The following is a 26,410-nucleotide window of genomic DNA, read 5'->3' as shown; positions in this document are numbered from 1 at the left end:
TTTGTCTAATTTGTTGGTCTAAAGTTGTTAATAATATTGCCTTACATTCCTTTCACTTTTTGTAGGGTCAGTAGTGATGTCTTCTCTTTCATTCTTGGTTTGTCTCTAATTTTCTTCTTGGTCAGTTTAGTGAAAGTTTTGTCAATTTTATCAATCCTTTCCAAGAACCAAGTTTCAAATAACTACTTTAACTTGATTTTATTGACTTTTTCCTAAGCTTTTTCTATTTCCTATTCCACTGATTTCTGCTTAAGTTTTTATCATTTTCTTTCTTTTGTATGCTTTTGGGTATAATTTGCTGTTCTTCTACTACTTCCTTGAGGTGTAAGCTTACATGTTGATTTGAAAGCTTTCTTCTTTTCTGATACAAGTGTTTAAAGCTGTAAGATTCCCTCTCTTCACTGCTTTAGCATCATCCCATAAATTTTGATATGTTCTGTTTCCATGTTTTATCACTTCAAAATACTTTCTAATTTCTCTGTGATTTCCTCATTGACACATGGGTTATTTAGATGCGTGCTATTTAATTTGAAAATTTTTGCAAATTTTCCAGATTTCCTTCTATTGTTGATACTAATTTAATTCTGTTGAATTCTGTTGTGTTCAAAGAATATACTTTGGAAGATTAAGTCCTTTACCTTTATTAAGACTTGTTTTATGTCCTGACTTATGGTCTACCCTGAAGAGTGTCCACCTGCACTTGGAAAGAATTCTTCAGTGGTTGGATGCTGTATTCTACATATATGTCAGTTACATCAAGGTATTTGACAGTGTTCAATTCTTCTATATCCTTGCTAATTTTCTGTCTAGTTTTTCGATGAATTATTGAATGTTTTATTGAAATTTCCAACTACAATTATTTCAAGTTTCTATTTCTCCTTTGAATTCTGTCAATTTTTACTTTATGTATTTTGCGGCACTCAAGTACATATACGTTTTTTATTTGTTTTCTACAAATTTCCTGGCATTTTGTTCCTCTGTTACTCCCTGACTGCCTTTTTCAAGTTAAATAAATATTTTTTTTTACTGTGCTATGTTTAATTCCTTTGTTGATTTTCTTAGTGATTGTTCTAAGAATTAAAATATGCATCTTAATTTATCACAATATACTTCAGCTTAATACTAATTTAATTTCACTAAAAAAAGGAAATCCAATTTTTTTTTCTTTCATGTCTCTGCACCAAGAACAGGCCTTGTCACAGAACTGCAATGTTACGGAAGTAATGATAAGTGGCAACAGCCCAGTGCCTAAAACTCAGTGGAAAAACTTGTATCTCTGATTGGTGGAACTAAGAGAAGGACACTGAGGTCCAGAGAGAGTTAGGAATCCCATTACATTTTTGTCTTTTTCATCTCTCCACTTCATTTTGACATGTTGGAATTGTTTAGTCATTCGTCAGATATATGTATTGCTTATATTTTTTCCAAATATGTGGGCTGCTTTACACTGGCTCATTAGTGTTGTTTAATAAACAGAGGATCTTAATTTTTCTTAATTTTAATGAAGTCCAATTATTCAATTCTTTCCTTATGGTTAGTGCTTTTAAATTAATCTTTGCCTACTCAAAATCATAAAGGTGTTCTCCTATGCTTTCCTCTAAAAGCTTTATTATTTGAGCTTTCACATTTAAATCTGCAATCTATTTGGAATTGATATTTTTTGGTACAATGTGAGGTAGGAGTCAATTTACCTTTTATCTTCATACTGCTACCCAATTGACTTAGCCAGCACCATTTATCGGAAGGATCATGCCGCTCCCCACAGTACTGCAGTATCAGCTTAATCATACATCCAGTGATCTTTATGCCTGGGTCTTTTCGACTATTCTCTCCCATTTGTCAGTCTTTTAATCTTTGGGGCAACATGACAGTATGTTATTTACTTCTGTAGTGTACATTTTCCAGCTTTGTTGCTGTTCTTTGATATTTCACTGGCCAGTCTTTAACTTTTGTATTCCCATGTGGACTTTAGAACCAATTTCGTAATTTGCACACACACAAAATATCATTGGGTTTTTTTACTGGAATTGTACTGAATCAATAGATTAATGTGAGGGAGACTGACATCTTTACATTACTGAGTCCTCCAATCATGAATATGGTACATCTTTCCATTTACTCAGGACTTCTTTAATTTTTCTCAATAAAGCTTTAAGACTTTTAAGTGTAGCAATGTTGCACAAATTTATTAGATTTATTCTAAGTATTTGACACATATGATATTATTTGAAAGAGTAGTTTTTAATTCATTTCTATTTGGTTGTTGTTGATATAGAGAAACACAGCTGATTTTTATGTCCTCAGCTTGTAAAACAACCTTGCTATAATCAAGTATTAACTCTGATATTTGTAGTTTCCTTTATATTTTTAATGGACACAATCAGGTCATCCTTAAATAATGACAGTGTATTTCTATGAGATTGGTATTATTTCCTTGGTAAGAATTTTGGAAAGATTCAACGGTGAGGCCAAATAGGGGTAGATTTTTCTTTGTGAGAAGGATCTTGATATGAATCACACACACACACACACGGACACACACCATTCAGGTCTGTCTGACTCACTATATGTAGTTTAACTAAGACCTTATCTTATTCTCTGAAATACACAGGAGAATTAAAAAAATACAACTCTGCTTAATTCTTAGTCAATGCTTCTCACATATTTTCCATGAAAGTGACTCTAATAATTTGAACTCTTAGTATTTATCTTAAACATTTCATAAAAGTTTTTCATTTTCTTCCAAAAAAATAGCCATACTTACTCTCTTGCAGAAATAAAGCTGTAAATAACTACCATCAAGTAGCACTGGGGCTTTCAACAGATGTGTGATCTTTACAGCCAGCACCTTTGCGCTTTCAGTACATGTCAGACCCTCTGGGGTATGATGTTCCGCCTCAGAGAAGCACACCTAATCCCAACAATGCCGTCACATTTCAACATCAATGTCCCACTTCTATCAGATCTCCTCCTGTGCACGCATAAAGTAAGGTGACATGCACACATGCAGAATGGAGGTCTTTTGCTCTCTAATGATCACAGGTGTGTCTAAGACTAGGGGGCTGGGACGGAATGGATGCTGTGAACCTTTGAAGTACACCCGTCACTAGAGAAAACCTGAATTCCTGAAAGTCAATATAACACTCACTGTTTGTATCATGGGGAGGAAAAGAAAAAAGTGGCACACAAACATCCATTTTATCAAAAGAAAATCCTTGGGAGATTGATCTATACAAGTCAACAAAGTGAATACGTTAAGTCGTATTTGAGTTGTGATCATTTATTTATATTCCAGGCATTCCTGGTTTCCAACTTTTGCTCCTTTGATGCAAGTGACTTTGGCAGCTTGCAAATGAACTGTAATTTTCCTTCTGTCAGGAGAAAGAGCTATTTAATGCTCAGGTCAAGACATTCGAGTGTGTGGAGTAAAGGCCAGCTTACGGAGATCGAAAGTTAAAACCTTTCTATTCCATCCGCACTAAATCAATCCGAGCATTTAATTTCATATAAGGCATCATCTTTGATGTCCTCTAATCTGTGATCTATCAGACATGTAATTTTTTTCTTTTGAAAACATTGTTTTTTGTACAAGAGGCAGGGTTGGACTACCGTAAATTATTCATTAATCTCAGCCAATTATTACAGAGCATTCATTTCTGATAGAAACTGTTTTCATTTTTCAAGCAAATCTTTTAGAAAGAATTCCAAACACCACATGTCCTGTCAAGGTCAGAATACCCTATAACTAGAGACAGTTAAAAGCCAAATTCTATCTGGTGAATAAGTTATAAGAGAACTTAATAGTACTTACATGATTAGACACATTGAAATTTATTTCTAGTTGTATTCCTGAAAAGAAGTTGTTGATGTTTTCATATAACTGAATCAAACAAATCCTTTTTAATACAAATCCTTCTGTAATCTGTAAACTGTAATCCTTCTTGAATCTAGTTTTAAAAAACATATTCATTCTCCTTCAAAGAATCTCTAATACGCCACCTCAAAAATCCCGCCTTCCTTCATCCCTTGCTGTCTCTCAAAGTACAGAGGCAACGGGAGAACACTGAGAAGTCTGTTATCAGGGCCACAAGCATCCCCTCTCTCCCAAACCATCAATGCAGTATGAAAACATCCTGTGAATCTCTGAGTAGAGCTTCTTTACATAGAGTTTATGTTTGAACAATTTTTGCTTATCCAAAAATAAAATTATATCTTAATGACTAAAGTTGAATACAATCAGAAAGAAATGACTTTAAATCTTTATAAAATTTTAACATATCTGCACACAATAAAGAATTAATTCAAATAATTTCTAAACATAGTTTTCTGACTCTTCACCCTAAGTGGGACATGCCCTCAGGGCAAAAATAACTGCAAAGAAATCTGGAACTTCCTCAGTGGTTTTCTTGGTGGTGGTGGTATTGATAGAAGCTATCCTGTGTGTATTATGGAAAAGAACAAATAAGCAAATAGATTGATGGTGTTAGGTTATATACAGAGGTGGGGAGCAGGGACAAAGACAGAGACAGAAAGAGATAAAGTAAATAAAGCAAAATGTAACAACAGGTACATATAGTGAAGGATATACAACCGCTCTTTGTACAACTACTTCAACTTTTCTGTAAGTTTGAAAGTTTTCTAAAGGAAAAGCAGGGGAAAAAAGACTCAGGGATTGAAATCATGTCTTCCCATTGTTTGTAAACATCCAAACTAGGATTCGCTAACTATCTAACGCCAAAACTTTGTTTCTAATCATAATTGACAAGAGAAACACACAATATCTTGGATACTTAAGATGCCAAATATTTGAGCAACTCATATTCAATCCATTCACTACATATCACTGACTCAATGAGAGGTTAATTGTCCGGTCCACCCCCACACACAGGACACAGCAGCCTGGACGTCAGCCATCATGATCCCCTGAGAGACCACAGGCACCAACTGGCTCCTCACCTGGCTTATTTCACTCCACACCCCAGTGAGATGCTGCCAGCCTCTCTACTTGCTTCTCCTTCTCTAACTCCAAAATCGTTTTCCTCCTATTAGTTAGTCCTAACTAACACTAGCTAAGTAAACCGTATTGATTTCCCTGTACCCTACAGCTAGTACTGTAATGTTATTTATTTACTGTTTTGGTGAGGAGGATTGGCCCCAAGCTAACATCTGTTGCCAATCTTCCTCTTTTTGCTTGAGGAAGATTGTTCCAGAGCTAACGTCTGTGCCAATCTTCCTCTATTTCGTATGTGGGACAGTACTACAGCATGATTTGATGAGCAGTGTGTAGGTCCGCGCCCATGATCCAAACCCGCAAACCTCAGGCCACTGAAGAGGAGTTCGCAAACTTAATCACTACGCCATCAGGCTGACCCCATGATGTTATTTTTTTAAAGAGCTTAGTTCATGCTCAAAGACCTCTTCATTCTCATTATAATGAAATTGTACCTTATGGTTCCATTCTTCATAATTAGTACATACAAAAGAACAGCCAACTCCATATAAAGTACACTCTACAACATCTTGATCCAGTCCACTTATGTTCAAAGGACTGTACATGCTGTGTCTCCACAAATCCTTTTCATTCTTAATACAATGATCCCATTCTTGCAGGACCATCCTTCTTACACAGAAACTTCATTTCCTCTTCCATTTATTTATTTCAGGAGTTTTACAATTTGTTGTGGTGAAATCTGGGTATCTGTGTGTACTTGGTGAAAGGTATCTATGGCACCTCATGGCCCACACAATTTTGATTGGCATGACTATAGAATCGCAGAATTGTCTTAGAAATCAATAATAACCCTGTGTAACCATCTGCCACTTACAAAGCCCACATCACATACTAGCAAGCTCGGTCCAGCAACCTCACAGTTGACAAGCTAAAGACTCACAAGTTAGTCCATTCCTTCTCTAAAATGATCAGGCTGTGGGACTGCTTTCATCTTTCTGAGCCAATCTGTGACTTCCGCCATGAGTCATAGCACCATGCCTTGGGGCCACAGCCAAAATGCTCTCACCAGGGAAGACACTCAGATATTTGAAGATGTGGTTGTGTCTCCTCTTCCAAGCAATGCTCAATTGCCCTCTGGAGCCATAATTCTTAAGCCTATCCTCCCTGGAAACACACTCTTATCAAATACCCTCTTAAAGTATGATGCCCAGGAGGGCTCTCAGTACCTCAGGTACAAAGTTATCCTCATTATTCAGGATGAGGAAACACTCTCCTTTATAAATTATGATCAAGGACAACCTGCCATTTTTTTTTCGTAAAGCAGACAAGGCTTTTGATCTACCACTGGCTCTCACTGGGAATAAGGGGGGCTGTCTTCCTGCCTAATTTGCTTATGAAAAATATTCAATTATGTTCCACGATTCATTCACTTAGTAATGAAAAGTAAATGAGCCCAAGCAGCGTGTTTGATTTGTCTTGGAAAGACAGAAACTGCTTTGCAAGAACAAACAAAGTTGAATTAAAATAAGTGACTCTCCTCAGGGGTGGAAATTGAATTTCTCCCCAAAGAACTTCTTAACCCGCATAAAACATGGGGCTGACACCGGTAAGAGAGAGCAGGCCTTACTACATAACAGCTCTGACGTCCCCAAGGCCTCGCGGTTCCAGAGATACACGTGAGTGTGGACACACACATTCAAACTCACATATTCACACATGACTGTGGACACACATAGTCAAACTCACACAGCCAGACATCTTTCAGCCACCATGATGTGAGCAGTGACCGCCTACGTGGACTTCGGGGCATGGGGAGGTGCATCCGCTGCCCACAGCATTTCACGTACCGTTTTTGCAGATGGGGCAGCACTGGTCCGGCTCGTACACGGGGTCCACACACTCTGTCTGGGGACATGCAGACACTGTGCACAGCACTTCCCCGCTGGCCTCACAGCGGCACCTCTCGCATGGAGACACCTGAAACACAAGCCCAGCGTCAGGGTCACAGCTCCCACTATCCTTACCATATAAATTGATGATTTTCTTCCCCCAAACTTTGTGTGAAGACATCCAAGTGTTTTAAGAATGTTAACAAAATGATCCATCCCAGTGGTTTTCAAAGCGTGGGCACAAGGGTCCTGGGGTTTAGTAGATTCCCCTGGGGTGTAACACATGCTCCGGCCATAGGGCTCCTCTCTCTCAGCTCCAAAGGAACAGCTGTTTTTTTAGTGATCCACATTTTGAGCTTCTTTATAAACTTCGTTTTGAAGAAAGGTTTTTGTTTCTTTAAAAATTAAACAAATAATACATCATATTGAATTCTTGCCCAACCACTGATCATGTAAATCCCTTTTCCACAGCCCTGCCAAGTGCCACCTAATTGGCCTAGAAAACTGCCAAAGTTTGAGTCAAGAAGATGGTAGAACAGGAGAAGAAGGTGGAGGGGTGAAAGGGTGGAGAATCTGAGCCTCTTCCCCACCCAGGCACCTGGCCAGCGGCTGTCTCAATAGGACCGCATTGAACTCTCAAGGCAACACTAAAATACACCTACTAAAAATACTGGCCCTGTTGACTGATGAGGAAACTGAGACTCAGAGGCATCAGGCAACTTGCCATGGGCAGACCTTTCATAAGAGGCAGGGCTCCTGACTCAAAGTCCATGACGGTACCACTCTCCTCCAAGGTTTCTCAGGGTCACGCCCTTCTATCCCCCAGTGTTACCACGTTCTTCTATGTACTGGGCTTCAAGCTGCCTCATTGCACTCCCAGTCATTGGTCCAAATTCTACCTTTTTGGATCATCCCAACCAAACATAATGGCCATTCCCGGAAAGGTTGTACACTGCCAACTGAATCCTCATATAAGAACTCATACAAGATGTGATGCGAATTATTTTCTTCCTGAAAACTATCGATGGAGTGATTTTTCATCTGGATTGACGCAGGACAAAGCAGAACCGACATACGCAGACCCAGCAATCAGAAGCAGAAGCAAAGCTGTGACGTGGAAATAGGTGCTACAAAGACAAAGGAGATGGGAAGGGGGTTATCAAGCTGAGTTTCCTGGGCAGGGAGGCCTAGCTGACTTTTGTGTACACACCCACAACACAGCCAGCACTTGTATAGTAAGGAACACAAACAACATTCACGGATGCTGCCTTTGTCTATACAAGGCAAAAAATAAACACCAAATATCCTGGTTATTTCATGAAGCAAAAGCTCAATTTGTATTTCAAGGCACATTCTCAGGCACTACACCATAGTTAACTCGGCTGGGTCAGGACTTAGGCATGTATGTGTGTGTGTGTGTGTGTGTGTGTGTGTACTTGGAAAATAGCAAAAGGAATAGCAAAAAGGAAACACTGGAAACTTTACAGTGGCCCAGGGCAAAATCTTGACCTGGCCACCATACAGCCTCAGGAGTTAAAATCAATCTTATAACAACATAAAGGCATGTTTCTGAGAGGCATTGTTAGCAGGATCAGGTTTTCTTGCCACCATAATGAGTGTTGCTCTTTGCTGCTGCTGCTGTTTCCTTCATTTCCTGTGTCTCCTACCAAGTGTCCCTTCAGTCTGGAGCATCCTTGTGTCAAGGGTGGATTTACTTATCAGGCAGGACAAGAAAACGATTCAGAGTTTTAAAAGCAGAGAGCTTGAGTTGCAAGAGAGACATGGTTCACTGCATATCGGTACCTTCAGCAGAGGACGCTGGGCATACGCCATAAAGCCCAGACGGTGTGGGTTAGATGGTGGGGAGCAGGCACTCTGCCACAGAGGGGCGAGGGACCATCCCATCCGGAGGGCAAGATAGTCAGAAAGGACCAAGAGGGTCAGGAATCACCAGGGTCTGTCCTCAAGAGAGGGGCACAGCCTGGCACCACTCTGACCCCAGGCTGATGAGCAGGAAGGCAGGAAAAAACACTGTTTTGGTTTGGGAATTTGAAAGAAGGTGAGAAAGGGCCCTCTGCTGGGTTCCCAGGAATGGCTTCAGAAAGCCACACAGGGGCACCTGGAAGTCAGCAGGGCTTCAGGCACTTGGGCAGCAGCCCTGAGTCGGCCTCTCCCAGCAGTTTCCACACAAGAGAGCACATCCTCACAAGCTAGGCAGAGATGCTGGCCTGGAGACAGAACACTTCTTCCTGCTGCGTCTGAAATGTCCCTGCATCTGCGTCAGAGAACACTGCTCAAGGGAATGCATACAACCTGGTCTGCTATTTTCTTAAAGGTTCTGCAACTTTATCAAAAATTTGATTATGAGTTTTACTGTCACTAAATATTTAGAAATCCTATTCAACTATTTGGAGATTTGCTCATTTCTCAAATGTCTACAATGAAGCTTAGAGTCAGGATCACCATGAGCATGTCCCTCCCAGCCTCACCTTCAGCTGTCTGCTCTGCCTTCACCACACCCCACACTGGGTTCCCACCCACTTGCATATAAGGTTGAGCCCAGCCTTATTCCTTCCTCTCTCCCAATCCTTCCGTTTCTTTGAAACTCTTTAAGTCCCAGGACCTCTTGAATTCTTCTAGATGTACTGGCCTAGAGCAGAGTCTGTCACTGAGAGCCCTAATCCCAGTCTGCAGGTGAGCCACCACCGAGATTTGGTGCACGTCAAGGGTCAGACCGTATCTCTGTCACATCTGGGACTGTTAGAGTGATGAAGCCAGTCAAAATGCTCAAGCAGCTCAATCAATATTGACTGAGTCAAGAAAGAAATGGTTGGAAAGACGCAAGAGGTAAAATTAACATGGCACATTATGAAAAACACAAAAAATTAAATCTACAGCTTTGCTTCAGGAAGGGTTGGTTGCTCAAGGCCTCACAAAAAGCTGCTCAAGGATTAGATACTCACACCTAAGGAAAAGAGCATATAGACAAATCTTTCCATTGAGAAGGATCAATATTGGATTACACATTTAATCCACAAGTGGAAGAGAAGATAGGGATGTCAGAATGACATAAACACGAAAGCAGTGACTTTACGAAGAGATCCGATAGCATGGAAAGGAGTGTGTGGAAAGTGAGTAGCTAAACACAGCCTGAGATCACAAAGCAGAACTTCAAGATTCTGAAGCAATTTATTCCTGAACCTAGGGAACAGATGTCACACCACGCTCTGTCCATTACATATTTCTCACTCTTCTACTCTGTCTGTCAATGTTTTCTTTAAATAGCTAAAATTTATATTGAGTAGTTGAAGATTCATACTCTCACTTTCCCAGTAGATAAATGTATTTTCAAATGCAAATACAGAAGATATAAGATATGGACACATATATTTTACAGATTGGGGATTATACACCTGTAGTTTCTGGGACAACGATGCCAAGAACAACCTTCCAGGTCCCATCATCAGCCGCTCCATCCTCCACTGACCAATCCCATAGGCTTACCACCTTACAGAATCCTGCACTCGCAAGGAGAAATACAAAGAAATACTCAATCCACTCACCTCAATGCTCAGCCTGGCCAAAGAGTTGAGACATAAATGTGTGAAAGAGAAACTAACAGAACAGCAGAAAATAGCAGATACTAATTGAACTGTGTGCATATTAAGAATTTTAAAGGCAAAGTTGTGGCTTTTGGTTGGAAAGATATGGAAAAGATCAAACTGAAACACGGTTAAGTAAGTTGGGGAGGACTGGGGCAGGTGAAGAAGAGACGACCATCAAGACGATGGGGGCGTCACAAGTACCGCAATTCCCTCCTGGGGCAGAGAATCAAGTGGGGATGCCTGGGCCGCCACAGCTCAAGGACCAGCAGTCCTCAGAGGGTAGGGACAGGGCAGCTGCAGAAAGCAGAGGCCCCAACACCAGAGGCTGCAAAGAAGTCCACAGGCACATCCCTGGGAGCCAGCACAGTGTCCCCAAGGCCACAAGGGACCTATTGCATCTTGGGACACAAGCCCAGCTCTCTCCTGGGAGACAAGGCCAGAAGCTAATGTCTTGGGGACAAGGTGCCTTTCCCAACGCCATGAGGCTACATGAGTTCTTCCCAGCACCAAGTGGAGGCCATCATGGGAAGAATAAAAGAAGGTAGGAGACATCTTCAGAGGAGGAGAAATCCTGAAATGCTGAGTAATTACCCCAAAATGAGGAGATTCCAAAGACCTCAAAAGACTGAGATACCCTAAAGAGACTTAAAACCTTTAAATTGATAACAACAAATATTTTCAACCTTCAGCAGATTCAGAAGCTACAGAACTAAAAGAACTGTTTTAAAACTGAAGAACAATGTCTCAGTGTTTGCACATCTGAGTTTTGTTTACACATTTTGACCCTACTATGTAATTATTCTGACGCCCTAAAATTAAGAATCAAGCTGCCAGAGGCAGGAACTGAAAGCGCCCTTCACTAAAAGCAGTCTTTGCTTGGTTCTGGATGACAAGTAGCTTCCCAAAGTCATTGTCACAGTTTTGTCACCAGATGGCGAAAGTGTCCTTTCCAGGTGCCGAATCTGTCTTTCCAAAAGTGTCCAGCGTCACACTTGTTAGCATAATACATGTAGAGGGAAATCACAAACTTCCCTTCTGTCTAAACCCTGAGATCTTATTGGCTTCTGACAGCCTGGAGCTATGTTTTTTGGAGCTGGACACATGAGCATGCCTTTCAGTTCCGCTTTTTTATGGAGTGAAAATGCACCCAACACATCTGGTGAATTACCGCAAACCTACACAGCAAGTCAGGTCAGCAGCCTCTCATTCACCATATTCCTGAATACATCCTGGGCCACCCTATCTACTTTAAACAGCATCTCCTGACTATCTGCAAGAAGCCTGGAAGATGCTATGCAGGTCATGGCTTTCTTTTCAACAGTCACCTCGAAATGAATCTTTCCCCAACCCTACTTCAGGTTCCTTTCCTGAAAATGTCTTAACAAACCAGCCCAAGGCATTGCAAAGTTCTGCCTTCAAATTGAAAAGTAGCAGGGCCCTGAATGGACACTCGGAGACACCTGCCCCACGAGCCTTCGTCTTTGAGGCTCCAGGCGCTGTCTGACCTCCCTCCTCCAGTCAGGGCCATCACGGAAAGCTCCAGACCCCCACATGCTCCTCCATCCTCTCTTCCATGGTAGACAGCAGCTCCAAAGTGAAATGAACTGGATCCACAGCCACCTTCGAGCCTCCACAGCCACCTTCCAGCCTCCAACACAGGCTGCTGGCCATGGAGCAAGAGAAAGCCTCTGCTTCCTGCACCCTTCAGAAAGATTTTTTTTTGTTCTCTTTGTCTTTCCACTGTCTGTCAGAGAATGGATTTGCACACAAAAGAACTTAATTAAGAGCTGTCCCCAGAACCTGTCAGCTTAGAGTCTGAGGAAGAAAACAACTTCACCTACAAACAACAGATTAACAGTACAACAGTCTGACAACCCAAAGCAACCCAGCTTTCTTCTCAGGCACCAAAGAATAGCTTTTCCTTCTTTGTAGTTTAGCTTAAGGCAAGACCCTGTGTCTAATAATGTCTTTCAAACCTCATGTGAATAATTCCCTCAGATTAACATACATCATGCAGGGACTTGCTTATGAGTGGAAAAGATGCTGGCAGTGTTTACATGGCATATTTCATTTGGCAGCAAACAGCTGAAGAGCTAAGATGAGAATGAGGAAGAACACATCTTCTGTGCTGAAGATCCAGACCTAGTGAACATTCTGGAAGTGCCCTAACCTGACAGATTACACAGTCAGAATAGATGCAGCAAAAAGCATGCTGGCCACCTGTTATGAACTGAATGTTTGAGTCCTCCCCATCTGTTCATCTGTTGAAGCCCTAACCCCCACTGCGAAGGCATTCAGAGGTGGGGCCTTTGGGGGGTATTAGGTCATGAGGGTGGGGCCCTCATGATGGGATTAGTGCTCTTACAAGAAGAGGAAAAGACTGGAGAGCACTCTCTGGTTTCTCTCCACCATGTGGGAACACGAGAAGGTGGCATCTGAAAGCCAGGAAGAGGACTCGCAGTAGAACCCAACAGTGGCACCCTGATCTCAGACTTCTGACCTCCACACCCTGGCCTGATGCAAACAGAACAATACAGAGAGACAGGATGAGCCGGTGAAGAACCATGTGACCACAGGGCCATAGGCAGCCAGACTCAGGGCTCCACCCTGGGCACTGGGCCCAAAACAGGAAGGAGTCTCTCTTCTCCCACCTTGGGAACCTGGGTGACGCTGAGGTTTTGCTGGAGTTACTTTAATGGATACTTTGCTCATTCACAGATTCTTAAATTAAACTCTTAACAGAAGGGATGTGATGTCAATCAGGCATGACCTCCTACCTGGGGCAGACTAGGAGGAAAGAAAGCCCTCTGAAAACTCTTGTTAAAGCCAAATTCTTCTTCTTAAAAAAATGGGAGGATCTAATTAAAGGATTAAAGATAAGTAATCCTTGGGAGAAAGAAACAAAGAGCTTAATTTTCACTTAATATTCAAATAACTGAAATTAAATGTCTTCCAAAAACTAGGCTTTTAAAAGATGGGTGTGAGGATGTGACATGAGAATTGGTTCTCTCAGAGATGATAAACTCAAATTATTTCAGGGACCTGTCAAGTAAAAATCAAGGTAGTTAACTAGGGGCAGTAACATGGAGTACTGGGGACTGTGACAAACAGGCAAAAACCTTATTCCATTGAAACAAATATACATGTCTCTTCATGATGTGCGCGTGCACGCGCGCACACACAAAGAAAACAAAGCCACGTTGCTCCCTTTCGGCATTCTTCATTTGAGATGGCAGTAATAAGGCTCATCTTAGGCAGGGAGTAATGAAGATGACCAAAGGGGTGTGTCAGTTTCCTTCGCCCACAGCTGGCCAGGCTGCAGGAAGAGGGCTCACACTCCCCAACTATAAAGTGGCCAAGTGAACTCCCTTCTGTACGCCATCCGAGGTCAGAGTCTGGCTGTCTTGTTGAAGCTCCCTTCAGTATGCATCCGCTGCCAATTACTCTGAAAGTGCCAGACCCGGGCCTGAGCCCGGAGCACAGCACACCTCTGGCCTTGCACCTCTCCTTGAAGCTGAACCTCTTCCAAAGCATTCGGAAATTACAATGGGATGCTGCCAGCAGTTTTCCCAGTTAATGAAGTCCCTCTCCATGGATTTTAAGCTCGGGTGGAGAAGACACTGCAGGGCTCGCTCACAAGAAAGGGATCCATCTCTGAGCTCAGACAAATGGGCAGCAGGGTCTCTGAGAGCTGACCGTTGAATTGTCAGTCACCCCTCGCTGTCACCCAGGAGAAGACAAGCTTATTTCCTCGGCTTCCTGGAGGGCAATCAGGAGCCAGAGGCGAACTTTGCTACCAGCAGGAGGTGACCTGAGCTGAGAGGCTGACATCAGAGCACAGTTTATCCCTCAGGCCATCTCAGGGGCCCAGGGAAAGGCAGCAGCCTTGTCAGAATTCTTTCTTTTCCAACCCACCCACCCCTGACATTTCTGCATGTGTGACACGGCTAAACTAGCAGCGGGTTGAAGCAAAGGTGCTCAGGCAGCCCTGGTCCACGGGAGAAGGACTGCAGGCACCCTGGCCACGTGCAGCTCTGCACTGTGGGGAGGGACCAAGATGCCACCACGACAGCCCGTCCACTGGCTGAGGGCCCTGTGTCCCCAGAACATAACTGTCAACCATGCAAGAATGTGACCAGAAGTGGAGCTATAGCTCCTGACACCCAACAGAAATTAAGAAATATAAGTAATGGCTTACTGGAAACTAATTTTGTATTTTGTTTCAAGCTTCCTAAAACAAAAATATCGAGATACTTTCTCAAAAAGGACATGGAATTTGAAAGTAAAGTATAAAAAAGAAATTGTTGGGGCCAGCCCGGTGGCATAGTGTTGAGTTTGCACACTCTGCTTCAACAGCCCAGGGTTTTGCCAGTTCGGATCCTGGGCATGGACTAGGACTACTCATCAAGCCATGCTGAGGCAGTGTCCCACATATAAGGACATACAACTAGAATATACAACTATGTACTGGGGCTTTGGAGAGGAAAAAGCAAAGAAGAATTGGCAACAGACATTAGCTCAGGGCCAATCTTCCTCACCAAAAAAAAAAAAAAAAAAAAGGAAGACGTTAAAAAAATGAAGTTGTTTTTAAAGCTGGACAAGGGAAATATCAATTAGTGCAGCATGTTAACTTATGAGGAAAGCAAAGAAACTATACAGATGGGCCAATCTGTTTGGTAGAGTTCATGCTATTATTTATTTCTGAGTTGCCTAGTGAGCACAGTGTACTGAGAGCCATGCAGGAGGAGCATAGTATTTTGAAATGGTCTGAATTTTCTTACATGGCCAACTGGAGCTTGGTGGCATCATGATCAGAAGCTCTGGACAGCAGGAGGGGCCTTTGATATGTTCACCTATTTCATGATTTGGCCTAAAGCTGAGGTGGCCCCTAGTAATAACTTTTTCCCAAGAACATTTAAAAGTTATATTGAACGGCCATTTCCTGTTTGTTTAAGGATAAAGTTCTCAACTGAAAATTCAGTGCAAGACACACCAACCCCTGCAAGGCACAGAAACATTAGTTCCACCTCCAGCTGGGCATGGCCACCCTGGAAAGCCCCGTTAGTTAGTCTACAGTTGGGGTTCTTAACCCCAGCCCCCTGACAGTGGTTGTCAGGGACTATTCTGTACCCTGTTGGATTTCAGCAGCATGTCTGACCTTTACCCACTGGATGTCAACAACATCCTTCCACGCCACCCCCAGTTATAACAACCAAAAGGGTCTCCACATATTGCCAAATGTCCTCTGTGGGAGCAACGAGGTCCCTTAAAACCACTGGTCTACAGTTTGGTGAACAACAGGTTTCATTGCATTCCTCCTTGACTCTGTGACCCTGCTTCTGGGATCACAGTCCTTCTTCCTGAATTTCATCCTTTAGATTGCATTTTGAAGTTCTTTCAGTAAAGGTATTTTGGTGGTATGCTCTCCATTTTTGTTTGAAAATAACTGTTCAGGCTCCTTCCTAAAAGAGAGTTTTGTGAGATACATAAATCAGATTAACACATTTTCTCTTTGTTCTCGAAAGATGTTCTACCATTTTAGGTTTCCCACTGATGACAAGATGTCAGCTGTCAGCCTAGTTACTCTTATTTTGTAGGTGAAGTCTTTTCTCTCTGGTTGCTCTTAAAATCTTCCTTTTGCCTTTGGTGTTCTGCAGTCTCACTATGATATGGTTAGGTGTGCATATATTTTAATTTATCTTTCTTTAGATTCACTGAGATTCCTGAATCAGAAAATAAGGGTCTTTCAAGTAGAAAGTTTCAGGCACTATCTCTTCATGTCCCTCATATTCTCTGCTATCTCTTTCAGAATTCTAACGTGATGTAAATTTGATCTTCTCTCTCTGTCCTCCATGTATCAAAACATGTCCTTCCTATGTTCCCATCTGTGTGTCTGGGTTTCTTTTTGGGTAAGTTTTTCAGATCTACCTGTTGGTTCACTAAATTATCTCATAATTTGTACCTAATCTACTGTTAAACCCTCTCATTGAATATTAATTACAATTATTGTATCATTCATTTATACAAGTTCTATCTGATTCTTTCTCAAAGCTGACTAGTATTTTAGGTACACGTGTTATTTACCCACACGTGTTTCAGTATTAACTTCTTTAAGCATGTTAAATATTCTCATGTATATCCCAACACCTAGGTCTGATTCTACTGCTTTGTCTCAGCTGAATCTTTCTTATGATACTCTTTCTTCTGGCATGTAATTGTTATTCTCACATTCCTTGGAACACTATTTGTAGGGGTTCTTTGTGGCCTCCGTGGAGGGTGCATTCTTTCTGAATGCATTTGCTTCTGTCAGAACCTGTAGGCGTTGCCACCCTGGGCTCCCTTTAAAGAATAATATTCCGCTTTATGGACCGCTCCAGTAGGCAGTATGGGCTCACGCCCATAAGAGGGCACGGACACTAGAGTCAGCAGCTATTCAGAGAAAACTTTCCAGCTCTGCACAGCGTGGAGGCCCATTCAGGGGAGTTTGTCTGCACTGTCCTTTGCAGGACAGGCTCTTTGGGGGAGCATGGCTGTATGGTCCTAATCTGATTCTCTCTACTTGGGGTCCTGAACTCGTCACATGCCTCAGCCTGACATGAGTCCAGGGGCATCACCAGATGCTCTCAGCCACCACTGCAAGCCTGAATTTCCTCTCTGGATTCCAATTTCCACTTCCAGGGATTAATTTCCCTTACTTTTTTGCCACTTCAGTGTGCTTTTAAGATGTGTTTTATACAATATTCGGAATTTCATGAGTTTTGTAAATGGTGGGTTTTCAAGCTATCAGTCTTCCATATGCTCAGGCAAGGGGTGTCTCATCATGTTTAAAGTAGAATCACTTCTGCCATAACTGGAAATGCGCAGAGCCACATGGCATCTCAATTTTCCGTCCCTATGCTTTTCCATGGGCCTAGGGCCTCCGAGAGAACTCACAGGGCCACAGGCAGATGTCTGACATCATCCTTTTCTACAGATTCGAAAGGCACTCTATGTCCTGGCCGCACCCCAGTGCCTGACAGAAATAGAATGAGAAGTGAAATCCAGCTGGCAAGATCTCAGCCTTGGAATAGATGAGCAGCAAGAAGGATTCCCAGCTACGTGGTCAGAACCACACTATGAAGGATGGTACAAGGTGCATAGACTTGGGTGGAAAACCATGTCCGTTACTCAAACTTGCGGTTGTTCTCTTTGAGACAAACTCTTGTCTTTTCCCTAAAAATCTGCTCTAGGATTCCTCTGTTATTTAAAAACAAATCATCAACAATAGAGTCCATATAACCGGCTTCCACCTGCATCCCCTGCAAAGCCCCTCCTGATGCTCCTCAAAGCACATCACACACTATAGGCTCACTGATATTTATTCAAAAAAGCCACTCCCTAATGATGAGAGCCTCCACAGGTCGGTCTTTCTAGAGACCAAACGCCGTGCTGGGGGCAGTTACCGCCCAAAAGACGCACACTCACACACTCGACACAATGCTCCTAAAACTCCACACTCACCTCGCAGCAGGTTTTTTTTTCTCCTATTTGTTCAGAGCTTTGTAGGTTCCAATTGCTTTCATATATATCTCATTTACTTCTTATAATGTGAGAGATAAGCAGGATATTCTCCACTTTTTACCACCAGAAAATAAGGAGGCTCTGAGAATTGCCCAGGGGCACAAGGATGAACTAGAACAAGGGCTCACACCAACATCTTTAGACGTTAAGTACTCTGTCCTTGAAGTTCTAGAAGCTGACTCTCCACCCGTGCTGAAGGGGCAGGATGTGTTAGCGTGGGTCCTCGGCTCCTAGGCCTCCTCTGATACCAGCTGGCTGTTTTGAATAACGCACTGGTTTCCTAAGGGGAAGTTTCTCCACCTGTGAACAGAGAGGCATTACAAAGCCATGTGGCTACAGGACCACAGGTAAATCCTGCTGAGTGGGGACATGGTCAGCTGGAAAGCAATTGCTCTTCTCAAGAGGCAGCCCCACTCAGCTGCAACAGATGGCGGCCACCTGGGAATCATCCCGTCTTCACAACAAATTGGCAATCTGGGTATTTACACGAACCTCTGATTTGTTAAGTATCTGCACTAGTCAAACAAATCTCTCATGTGCTGTGAGCCAAGCAGAACCTCTCCCTGGGCTGGATCTAGCTCTCAAGCCACCAGTCTGCCCCCCGTGGGCCCGATAATCTCCAAGGTCCTGCCACTTCTGAGATCTGGTGTTCGGTCCACTGCCCACTGGAATCCTTCCCTCTTGCCTTCAGGGAGCTCTTGGAACTCCTGTTCTCATTACAACTCAAGATTTCACACTTTGAAGGACACAGATTCATTCATTTTGTCCTATATGGCTTAAGTCAGCTATAACATAAATCCACATAAAAAACACTTAACCAAATAGGTGCAGCATTTACCGGACACAAATGTGGGCCAGGTGCTCCTGTATAAGCTTCCCCTTCTCCATGTACAAGAAATTCTCTCAGCCACGCACAACATGACGCTTCATCACCACATGATCATGAAGATGAGATGGCATAGCTGGAAGCAACCATCTTCACAGTCCAGCAGACTATGACTCAACTCCTGGCTCCACCATATACTGGCTCAATAACTTCGGTCAAGTTAATTCACTCTTTTGAAACTTAATTTTCTCTCCTTTAAAATAGAGGAAATACCACCAACTCATCAGTCTGTTGGTTCCCTTCTTCCCATTATAAAAGACCAAATTTCTATGGTGTTTATCCCATGTTTACAAATCAAATATGGCCTGGATCATGTAAATAAACAGTCATTGAAGTTGCGTTTCCCCACCTGAGTTTGGGGCATATCTGCAACGTCCAGAAAATCCATATGACTCCTTTTTTTTAATTGTTACTGTTTAAATGGCTTTCAACAGAAAGGCAGAAACTGAGAAGTCCAGAATGTGCAAAATCTTACTTGGAACCAAAACAAACTCAGAGGCAGCAACAGCATATGCACTAAACTGACGTACAGAAAAGAACATAAACTCTACACAGCTTGATGCATTTTACTTTGCAAAGGTAAATAATGGTACTGTTTTTGGTAACATCAAACATTTTGTTTTTAAGTAACATCAGCCAAAAGAATATAAATACCATTAGACTGAAAAATATGAAGAATCATGTCTTTCTCTTTATTGCCACTTTCTCATAACTGCAATAGAAATCTAGGTGGAGCTTTTGATTCCACATTTCAAATAAGATTTTTTTTCTTAATAAAGTGCTAGAAATGAGATTTTGCCACAGGGTTAATCATAAGTCAGACACTGAAGCCATAGGCGAGGGTTTGGTTTCACACAGTGGTCTCGAATCATTTCACCTGCAACTCCCCCTTCCAGTTTATCTCCAGTACTACAGTCCTCAGGCTTTGAAAGACAGTCAAGCAAGCCGCACTTATTAATAATTCATGCTGTCTTTTTCATCAAAGACTTCTACAATTGCCAATCAGAGCTCCTGATCAGCTATGATAACTAGTGTGGACACATTGAACTGATATCATCCCAACCCAAAGCAACGGAATGTGAAGTTTTAGTTATCCCTTATGGCCCTTATCTTAGAGAGTTGCATAAATTCCATTAGGTTCTATAAAACACTGAAACAAGCTTGCAGACCCCATTTCTATCTTCACAGTCCCCCACAGATCAGGATTCCCATGAGGGGGACAACTCCTTTTGTTGCTCCAAATGGAATCAATTTTTATTAATGAATTTCAAATTTGATTTGCTGTTGGCCTGTATGGTAGTCATCAGGGGCGAATTTAAAACTGCTCAGTAGAGCCCCTCCTAGTCACCACTTAGTTATGGACTATACAAGGACCCACTGACATAAGGACAATAATTCCTAAAGTGGTGCTGAGAATGGAATAGACGCCGAATCAGAGTGGTCTAGGTGGGCTGCTTAATTATGTTTATCAGGCATTTAGTTTATTACTAATCTTTCTGTACCTTCTTTATAAATTCTTTCTTCCAATCATACTTGCTGATGCCCCCTTCTCCCTACCACATTCCTTACATCTAGTTGGTTCCATGTCTATGAGGTCAACTCTGGTCATTGACATCCTATGCTGTGGGCTGGATCATGTTGCCCGCCTCCTAAAACGCTGAAGTCCTTACCCCAATACCTCAGAATGTGACTGTATTTAGAGACAAGATCTTTACAGAGGTAATTAGGTTAAAATGAGGTCATATGGGCTGGCCCCAATCCAATCTGACTGGTGTCCTTATAAGAAGAGATTAGGAGACAGACATGTACAGAGGGGCGACCATGTGAGGACACAGGGAGAAGGCAGCCATCTGCATGCCATGGAGAGAAAGGCCTCAGGAGAAACCAGCCCTGCCAACACCTTGATCTCAGACTTCCAGCCTTCAGGGCCATGCAACAATAAACTTCGATTGTTTAAGCCCCCCAGTCTGTGGTACTTTGTTATGGCAGGCCTAGCAAACGAATACACCCTAGGAAGCAGAGAGCACATGAAAATACCATTCATTTATGAAAAATATAAACCAATAGACAGGCTTCCTTACTCAAAGTTGGACACCTGCTGGTATAAGCTGAAGAACAAGACACTTGATATATTTGAGAGGCAGTGGAGGAAATGCTACTAGTAACTATGTTTTTATTTGGATATACAAATTAAATTGCAAACATCTCTGGAGGAATGAAGATATCACTCTAATTATTAGCAGCTTAATGGTATTTCACTGAAGCAGTGAGGTCTTCTGCTGACATCTGGCTGAGATGAACAAGGCTGTAAGGAATGGGAGCTGTAATGGGGCAAGAGCAGAGAGAGAAGGGAAAGACAGGTTTGAAGTACGGAGAAAACCCAGCAGAGAGGGCAGCAAGCAGACAAGCGCCCAAAGAAAGAGAAGCGCAGGAAGACAGGGAGTAGCCAGGCTCTCGCCAGGACCGGATCCCCATCACAAGCACAAGGCAAGATCTGGAGTTCTGGCTGCTTCTCACCTCAGACACCCACAATGAGCATCCAGCCTCCATCAGTAATTTCCTCTCTCTCGGGAAGCAGAGGACAGACTGTCAAGGTGTCTGTGTGCCTCCCAGGGAAAGAGGCCCAGACCAGTGTCCATTTTGTGTCCTTCTTTGTAACAGTGTTCCAAGCATGACCCTATTGTACCACAACCTCCATCTAAATTACATTTTCTTCAGAGAAATGCAAAGTGCTTCAGACAGAAAATGCTTTCTTTTTCCATTTTCCATAGACTTTGTGCTATGCAAACTACAGGCTACAAATGATTTCCCTCTGAAACCCAGAATACCCAGCACAGTCATGTGAACAATTGTTGTACCCTGGCACTCAACATCACAATTATCCATTACTACAACGCACAAACCCCTTGGACTCACAGCTGTCCCCCTACCCTTCTACATTCGCCCTTCCAAAGCACCCATCCATACTGCATCCCTTCTTCTATACGTTAAAGAAATCAAAAATGCAGACACTAAATGACTTGTACAAAGCCACACTAAATTAGGGAACTATCTAGAAATTTTCTCATACTAACAGAAATGAACAAGCACGATCCATACAATGAAATAGTTATGTAGCTGTACATATTATAGCAGCATACATAATTAAAAATTTGTAGCAGCTTTGCAATATTCATGCACTGTACATCCTGGCAGCTGGTAAAGATTGGATGAAAGTTAAGAATGAAGTGTCACTTGAAGATGAAAGATACGCTTAAGACTCTAAGAATAGGTATATTACAATTCTTCCCAAGATTGTAATCTTTACAATCTCCCTTTTGTTGCTATCATCTCCCATCTCCAGAGTTTGAAACATCTTCCACCTGTTGACAACCAATTTTTGCAAACAGGAATCAAATAAGAGATCTCCCTCCCCCATATGCAAAGGCAGCCTCACAGCATCTAGCACTTAGCCATGTGTTACTTAACAGAAGTTGGAGTTCTTCCTTCTACCTATGATCTCAGGTTCACAAGTGGCCCACTCTACCACGAGCTTTGTAGATCAAAATGCTAATAATTCCTCAGACTACCTCATGGGACACTTCTAAGAAATGACTATGGAATTATATACAGTGCAAACAATAAATGTTACTAATTAATAACTAACTGCTCATCTTTGATCTTATAACACTTAGATTTCCTGATGAACGTAAAACACTCAAGAGAATTGTTTTGTTGGGCCCACACATATAGGCCTGTCCCAGGCCAATATGGAAGGTCTCTCGTCTGATCTCCACCAGAACCCATGGCCACCTTTCCCTCAGCACTCTTTTTTTTTTGAGGAAGACTGGCCCCGAGCTAACATCTGTGCCCATCTTCCTCTACTTTATATGTGGGATGCCTGCCACACCATGGCTTGACAAGTGGTGCCATCCCCACACCCGGGATCCAAACCAGCAAACTCTGGCTGCCCAAGCGGAATGTGCAAACGTAATCGCTGCACAACCGGGCCAGCCCCGCCTCAGCACTTTTGCATTGCATCCAAAATATCTGGAGAGGTGTCTGCCTGGCTCCCCAGTAGACGGGAAGCATGTTGAGGTTAAGACTCCTAACTGACTTCTGTTACATGGCCAGGTCCTAGTTCTGGTAGGGTTGTCATCAAATTTACCTTTCTTTCTCCAAAGGGCTGAAGCAAAGAGCAGTGAGCATTAAGTAGGTATGCCTAGAGAGCTCCCAAGAGCCTTAGAAATAGCTGGCCCCTTATCTTACATAGGAGAAAAAGGAAACCCAGAGGGAAGATGTGCTTTGTTCCCCTCATGCAACTGGTTAGTGGCAAAGGCAGAATGGAAACTCATGTATCCTGACTCTACATCCCAGCGTTCTTTCCTACTTTGTACATTATCTGTAGATCTGTCCTCCTGGCTTTACATATCCACAACACTTGGGAATTCAATACGCCCTGTCACACCCTGGGCACATTCTCAATCTGCAGATGTCAGAGGCTGTGCTCTGGGGGACTCCTGCAGGATTCCTCCCCCCTGCCTCCCACGCTCAGCTTTGGGGACTACAGGTCCCAGGATGCCCTCTGTAGCTCAGGAAATTTCTGGCATGCCAAGTCAAGCGGCCAAGCCCAGACAAGCCACAGGTTGAGCCCACCATGCAGGGTTGGAAAGGCTGAACAGTCACGCAGGTCTCTCCCCGGCCCGCCAGAGAAGACTTAGGGCTTTCGGAGTACACTGGAGTTAGCGCAGGCGTGCTGGGTAGCACCTCCCTCCAAACCAGAGCCCCCAACGCGGCTGGGCTCTTGGCTCCAGTAGAGTGTATGGAGAAAAGCATGCGCTGCAGGGCTGAACTGCTTAGCTTGACAGGAGTCGGCTTCTTAACAGCCGCCTTGCCTTCAACACGTTATTTAAATACTCTGTCTCAGTTTCCTCTTCTCCATAAACCAGAGCTAATACACTACTTTATTGCAGGTATGAGGTTTAACCAAGTTAACACACGTGAAAAATGGAACCTGGAGCCTGACACACAGTATGCAAACAAGAAGGCCAGTGCTAATACTATTACTAGTACTCATCTAAAATAAAACTGTTTTTAACCATAAACTGGACTTCTTGTTTTTGCCGTCCACTATGTTTTGGCATCCAATGAGCAAGCATTTTTCTTTTTCTTTTAATGTTTAGCACATTTGCGTGACACTCCAACACGTAATCTAGGGAATTGCCTTATTTATATGAATAGTCTCCCTTAATTGGCTATTAGCGGAAGAATATATCCCAAATGGCACAGTAAATTACCCTGTGTTTGAAAACAGGTTGAGCATTTCAGCAGCAACACTTTTAAATTAGGAGCAGTAAATTAATGTTAAAAGTACAGCCAATAAGTCTGTTCGGGGCGGTCCCTTCAGTGCCATGGGCTTCATTCTAATGAAACCCTTTTATAACGAAGACCAAAGAAATTAAAGTGGATTGGCCACATTGCTTTAAAGGATTACCTCTGCACTGAAAAAGAGAGGTCGTGTTAAGGGGACAGGAGCACAGCGCTGTCCGCCTCTGAAAACCAGAGAATGCCTCTTCTTCAAAGTGGGGACACAGAGCACAGAGCGGCGTCACCCCTTCCTGGGAGGTGCAAAGCCGCCGGGCGGGCGCTCGCCTCTTACCACGAACTCCTCCAGAGTCTGGTAGGTCTTGCCCCGGAACTCGCAGTAGTTCTTCCTCTCCTTGCACTGCGGGCAGCACTGGCTTGTATCAACGTGGATGCAGCGCGGGTGCAGCCGCGGGCACTCAGGCTGCGCGCACAGCGGCCCCTCCTCGGTGCACAGGCACGGGCAGGCCGAGGGGCCCGGCGCGAACTTCTCCCCGATGGCGTACACGAAGCCGCTCTCATCCACGCAGCCCTTGCCGCGGTAGTCCGGGTACACGTACTCCTCAGGCGGCTCAGGCGTGGGCGCGAGGTCCGGGCTGGTCGCGTCCTGGGCAGCGGCGGCCGGGGGCTCCTCCTGCGGGGTATCCCCACGAGGCCGGACCTGCAGGTCCCCAGCCTTGGCGCCCGTGCCCTGGGCGGTCCAGGCCTGCTTCTGCTTGCTCCACGCCTCCCGGCCGGCGAGCCCGCGGCCGCCCTTGGTCTTCCAGTCCCGGCCGCTGCCACCCTCGTCCCTCGCAGGACGCCCGAGCTCGTTCACCCGCCCCGGGCCGTCCCGAGACGCGTGCTCGCGCTTCTCCTGACCTGGCTGCTCCGGCGCCTGGGCCAGTTTCTCCAGCGGGATGCTCGGACTGCACAGAGCCACCATCAGGCAGCAGGTGACCAGGAGGGAACTGGACAGCGCGCCAACTGCCATCGCAGTGGAGCTGGGCATCCCCTACCACGTCCCGGCGGGCGGGCGGGCGGGGAGCGTGGCCGAGGGGCGAGTCGCATTCACAGCCCGGGGGCGCGCCGCCGCCAGCCGAGAGCCGCCGTCCCTGCGGAGAGAACAGCAGCACAGCTGAGCCCCGCGGCCCGCGCACGCCCCGGCCCCCACCCGGCCCCGCGCCGCCCGGGCTCCCGAAGCGCTCTAGATTAACCAGCTGGACCACGCGGGCGGGGGCAGCATGCCCAGCGTCGGTGCACAGCCGGGATCCTTAGACATCCCAAATTGTGGAAACGTACATGGAAGCGAAGTCCCAGAAAAACACCGGCGGGCAGTGTTTCTCACGTAGTCGTGACTGGCGGTGGAGATGGCCGAGGGCGGGTGTCGGAGCCGCGGGAGTGCAGCGAGCCAGGCCCGCGCCCCCTGCAAAGCTCCACATAGAGCCACATAATTCAGGAGATGAGGGTGCCCCTCCCTGGGTCCTAGACACACTTTCTCAAAGGTTATTAAACGGAGAATTCCGCAGTGGAGTTGGATGCGGAAGACCGTATAGGAAGCTTAAGAGGGAATCCCTCCCTCGCTTGCCTTAGGGCATTGGGGGAAAAGGGGCGGAAGGGGGTTAAGCAGAGCTTCTAGGACCCCGTGATTCATTTCTAGCAACTTTTTAAATGCCTTCAGTTGGGAAGCAAATGCTGCCTCCCCACCCTCCTCCCCAGGCCTCGGTGCCCATAAGGATGATCCTGATCATGCAGGGCGGCAGGGTGGAGGATTCCGGAGGCTTCTGCTCCTCCACTGGCCACCCGCCGCCAGCCCACCGCTCAGCGGCTCCAAGCGGTGCTGAGAGACCCCCGCGCGGGCCGCAGCGCTCAGTCTTGTAATTGCTTTTACCCCAGAAAGGGTCTTGGAGGTGCAACAGAAGTGTCCGGGGCAGCACTAAGGTGTGCGGCGAGGGAAGTTGGCGTTGGAGGGTGCGGGTTGGGGGCTGAGTCCCTCTCGTTCTCCTGGTCTCCAAAAGCCTTTCTGGATCCCAAAGTTTTTGCCGCCCAAAGGGGCCGAGAGAACCCTAGATGCTGCAGGGTGCCAGCAACCCAACCTCTCTCTGTTTCGCTCTCCTACTCCCTCTCCCAATTCAGCGCGTCTGGGTGTCTGCCTCCCTCTCCCTCAACCAGCTTCCAGTAGGGCTCTGGTCTTCCG

The 26,410-nt window shown here is 44.4% G+C and overlaps 1 protein-coding gene across 1 annotated transcript in view; it reads right to left on the bottom strand.

The window, feature by feature from the left end:
• VWC2 (von Willebrand factor C domain containing 2) overlaps positions 1 to 25,225 on the bottom strand; it is a 118,804-nt gene extending 93,579 nt beyond the window's left edge. The window contains exons 1-2 of the mRNA XM_046670688.1: positions 24,530 to 25,225; positions 6,799 to 6,928 (exon numbers count right to left, since the gene is read on the bottom strand). Of these exons, the coding sequence (XP_046526644.1) occupies positions 6,799 to 6,928; positions 24,530 to 25,225 (826 nt within the window). The remainder of the gene's footprint in view (positions 1 to 6,798; positions 6,929 to 24,529) is intronic.
• Positions 25,226 to 26,410: the final 1,185 nt, after the last annotated feature.

The sequence above is a fragment of the Equus quagga genome, chromosome 8 (genome assembly GCF_021613505.1).
Source record: "Equus quagga isolate Etosha38 chromosome 8, UCLA_HA_Equagga_1.0, whole genome shotgun sequence".
Classification (NCBI taxonomy): Eukaryota; Metazoa; Chordata; class Mammalia; order Perissodactyla; family Equidae; genus Equus; species Equus quagga.
This window is presented reverse-complemented; position numbering and strand designations above follow the sequence as displayed.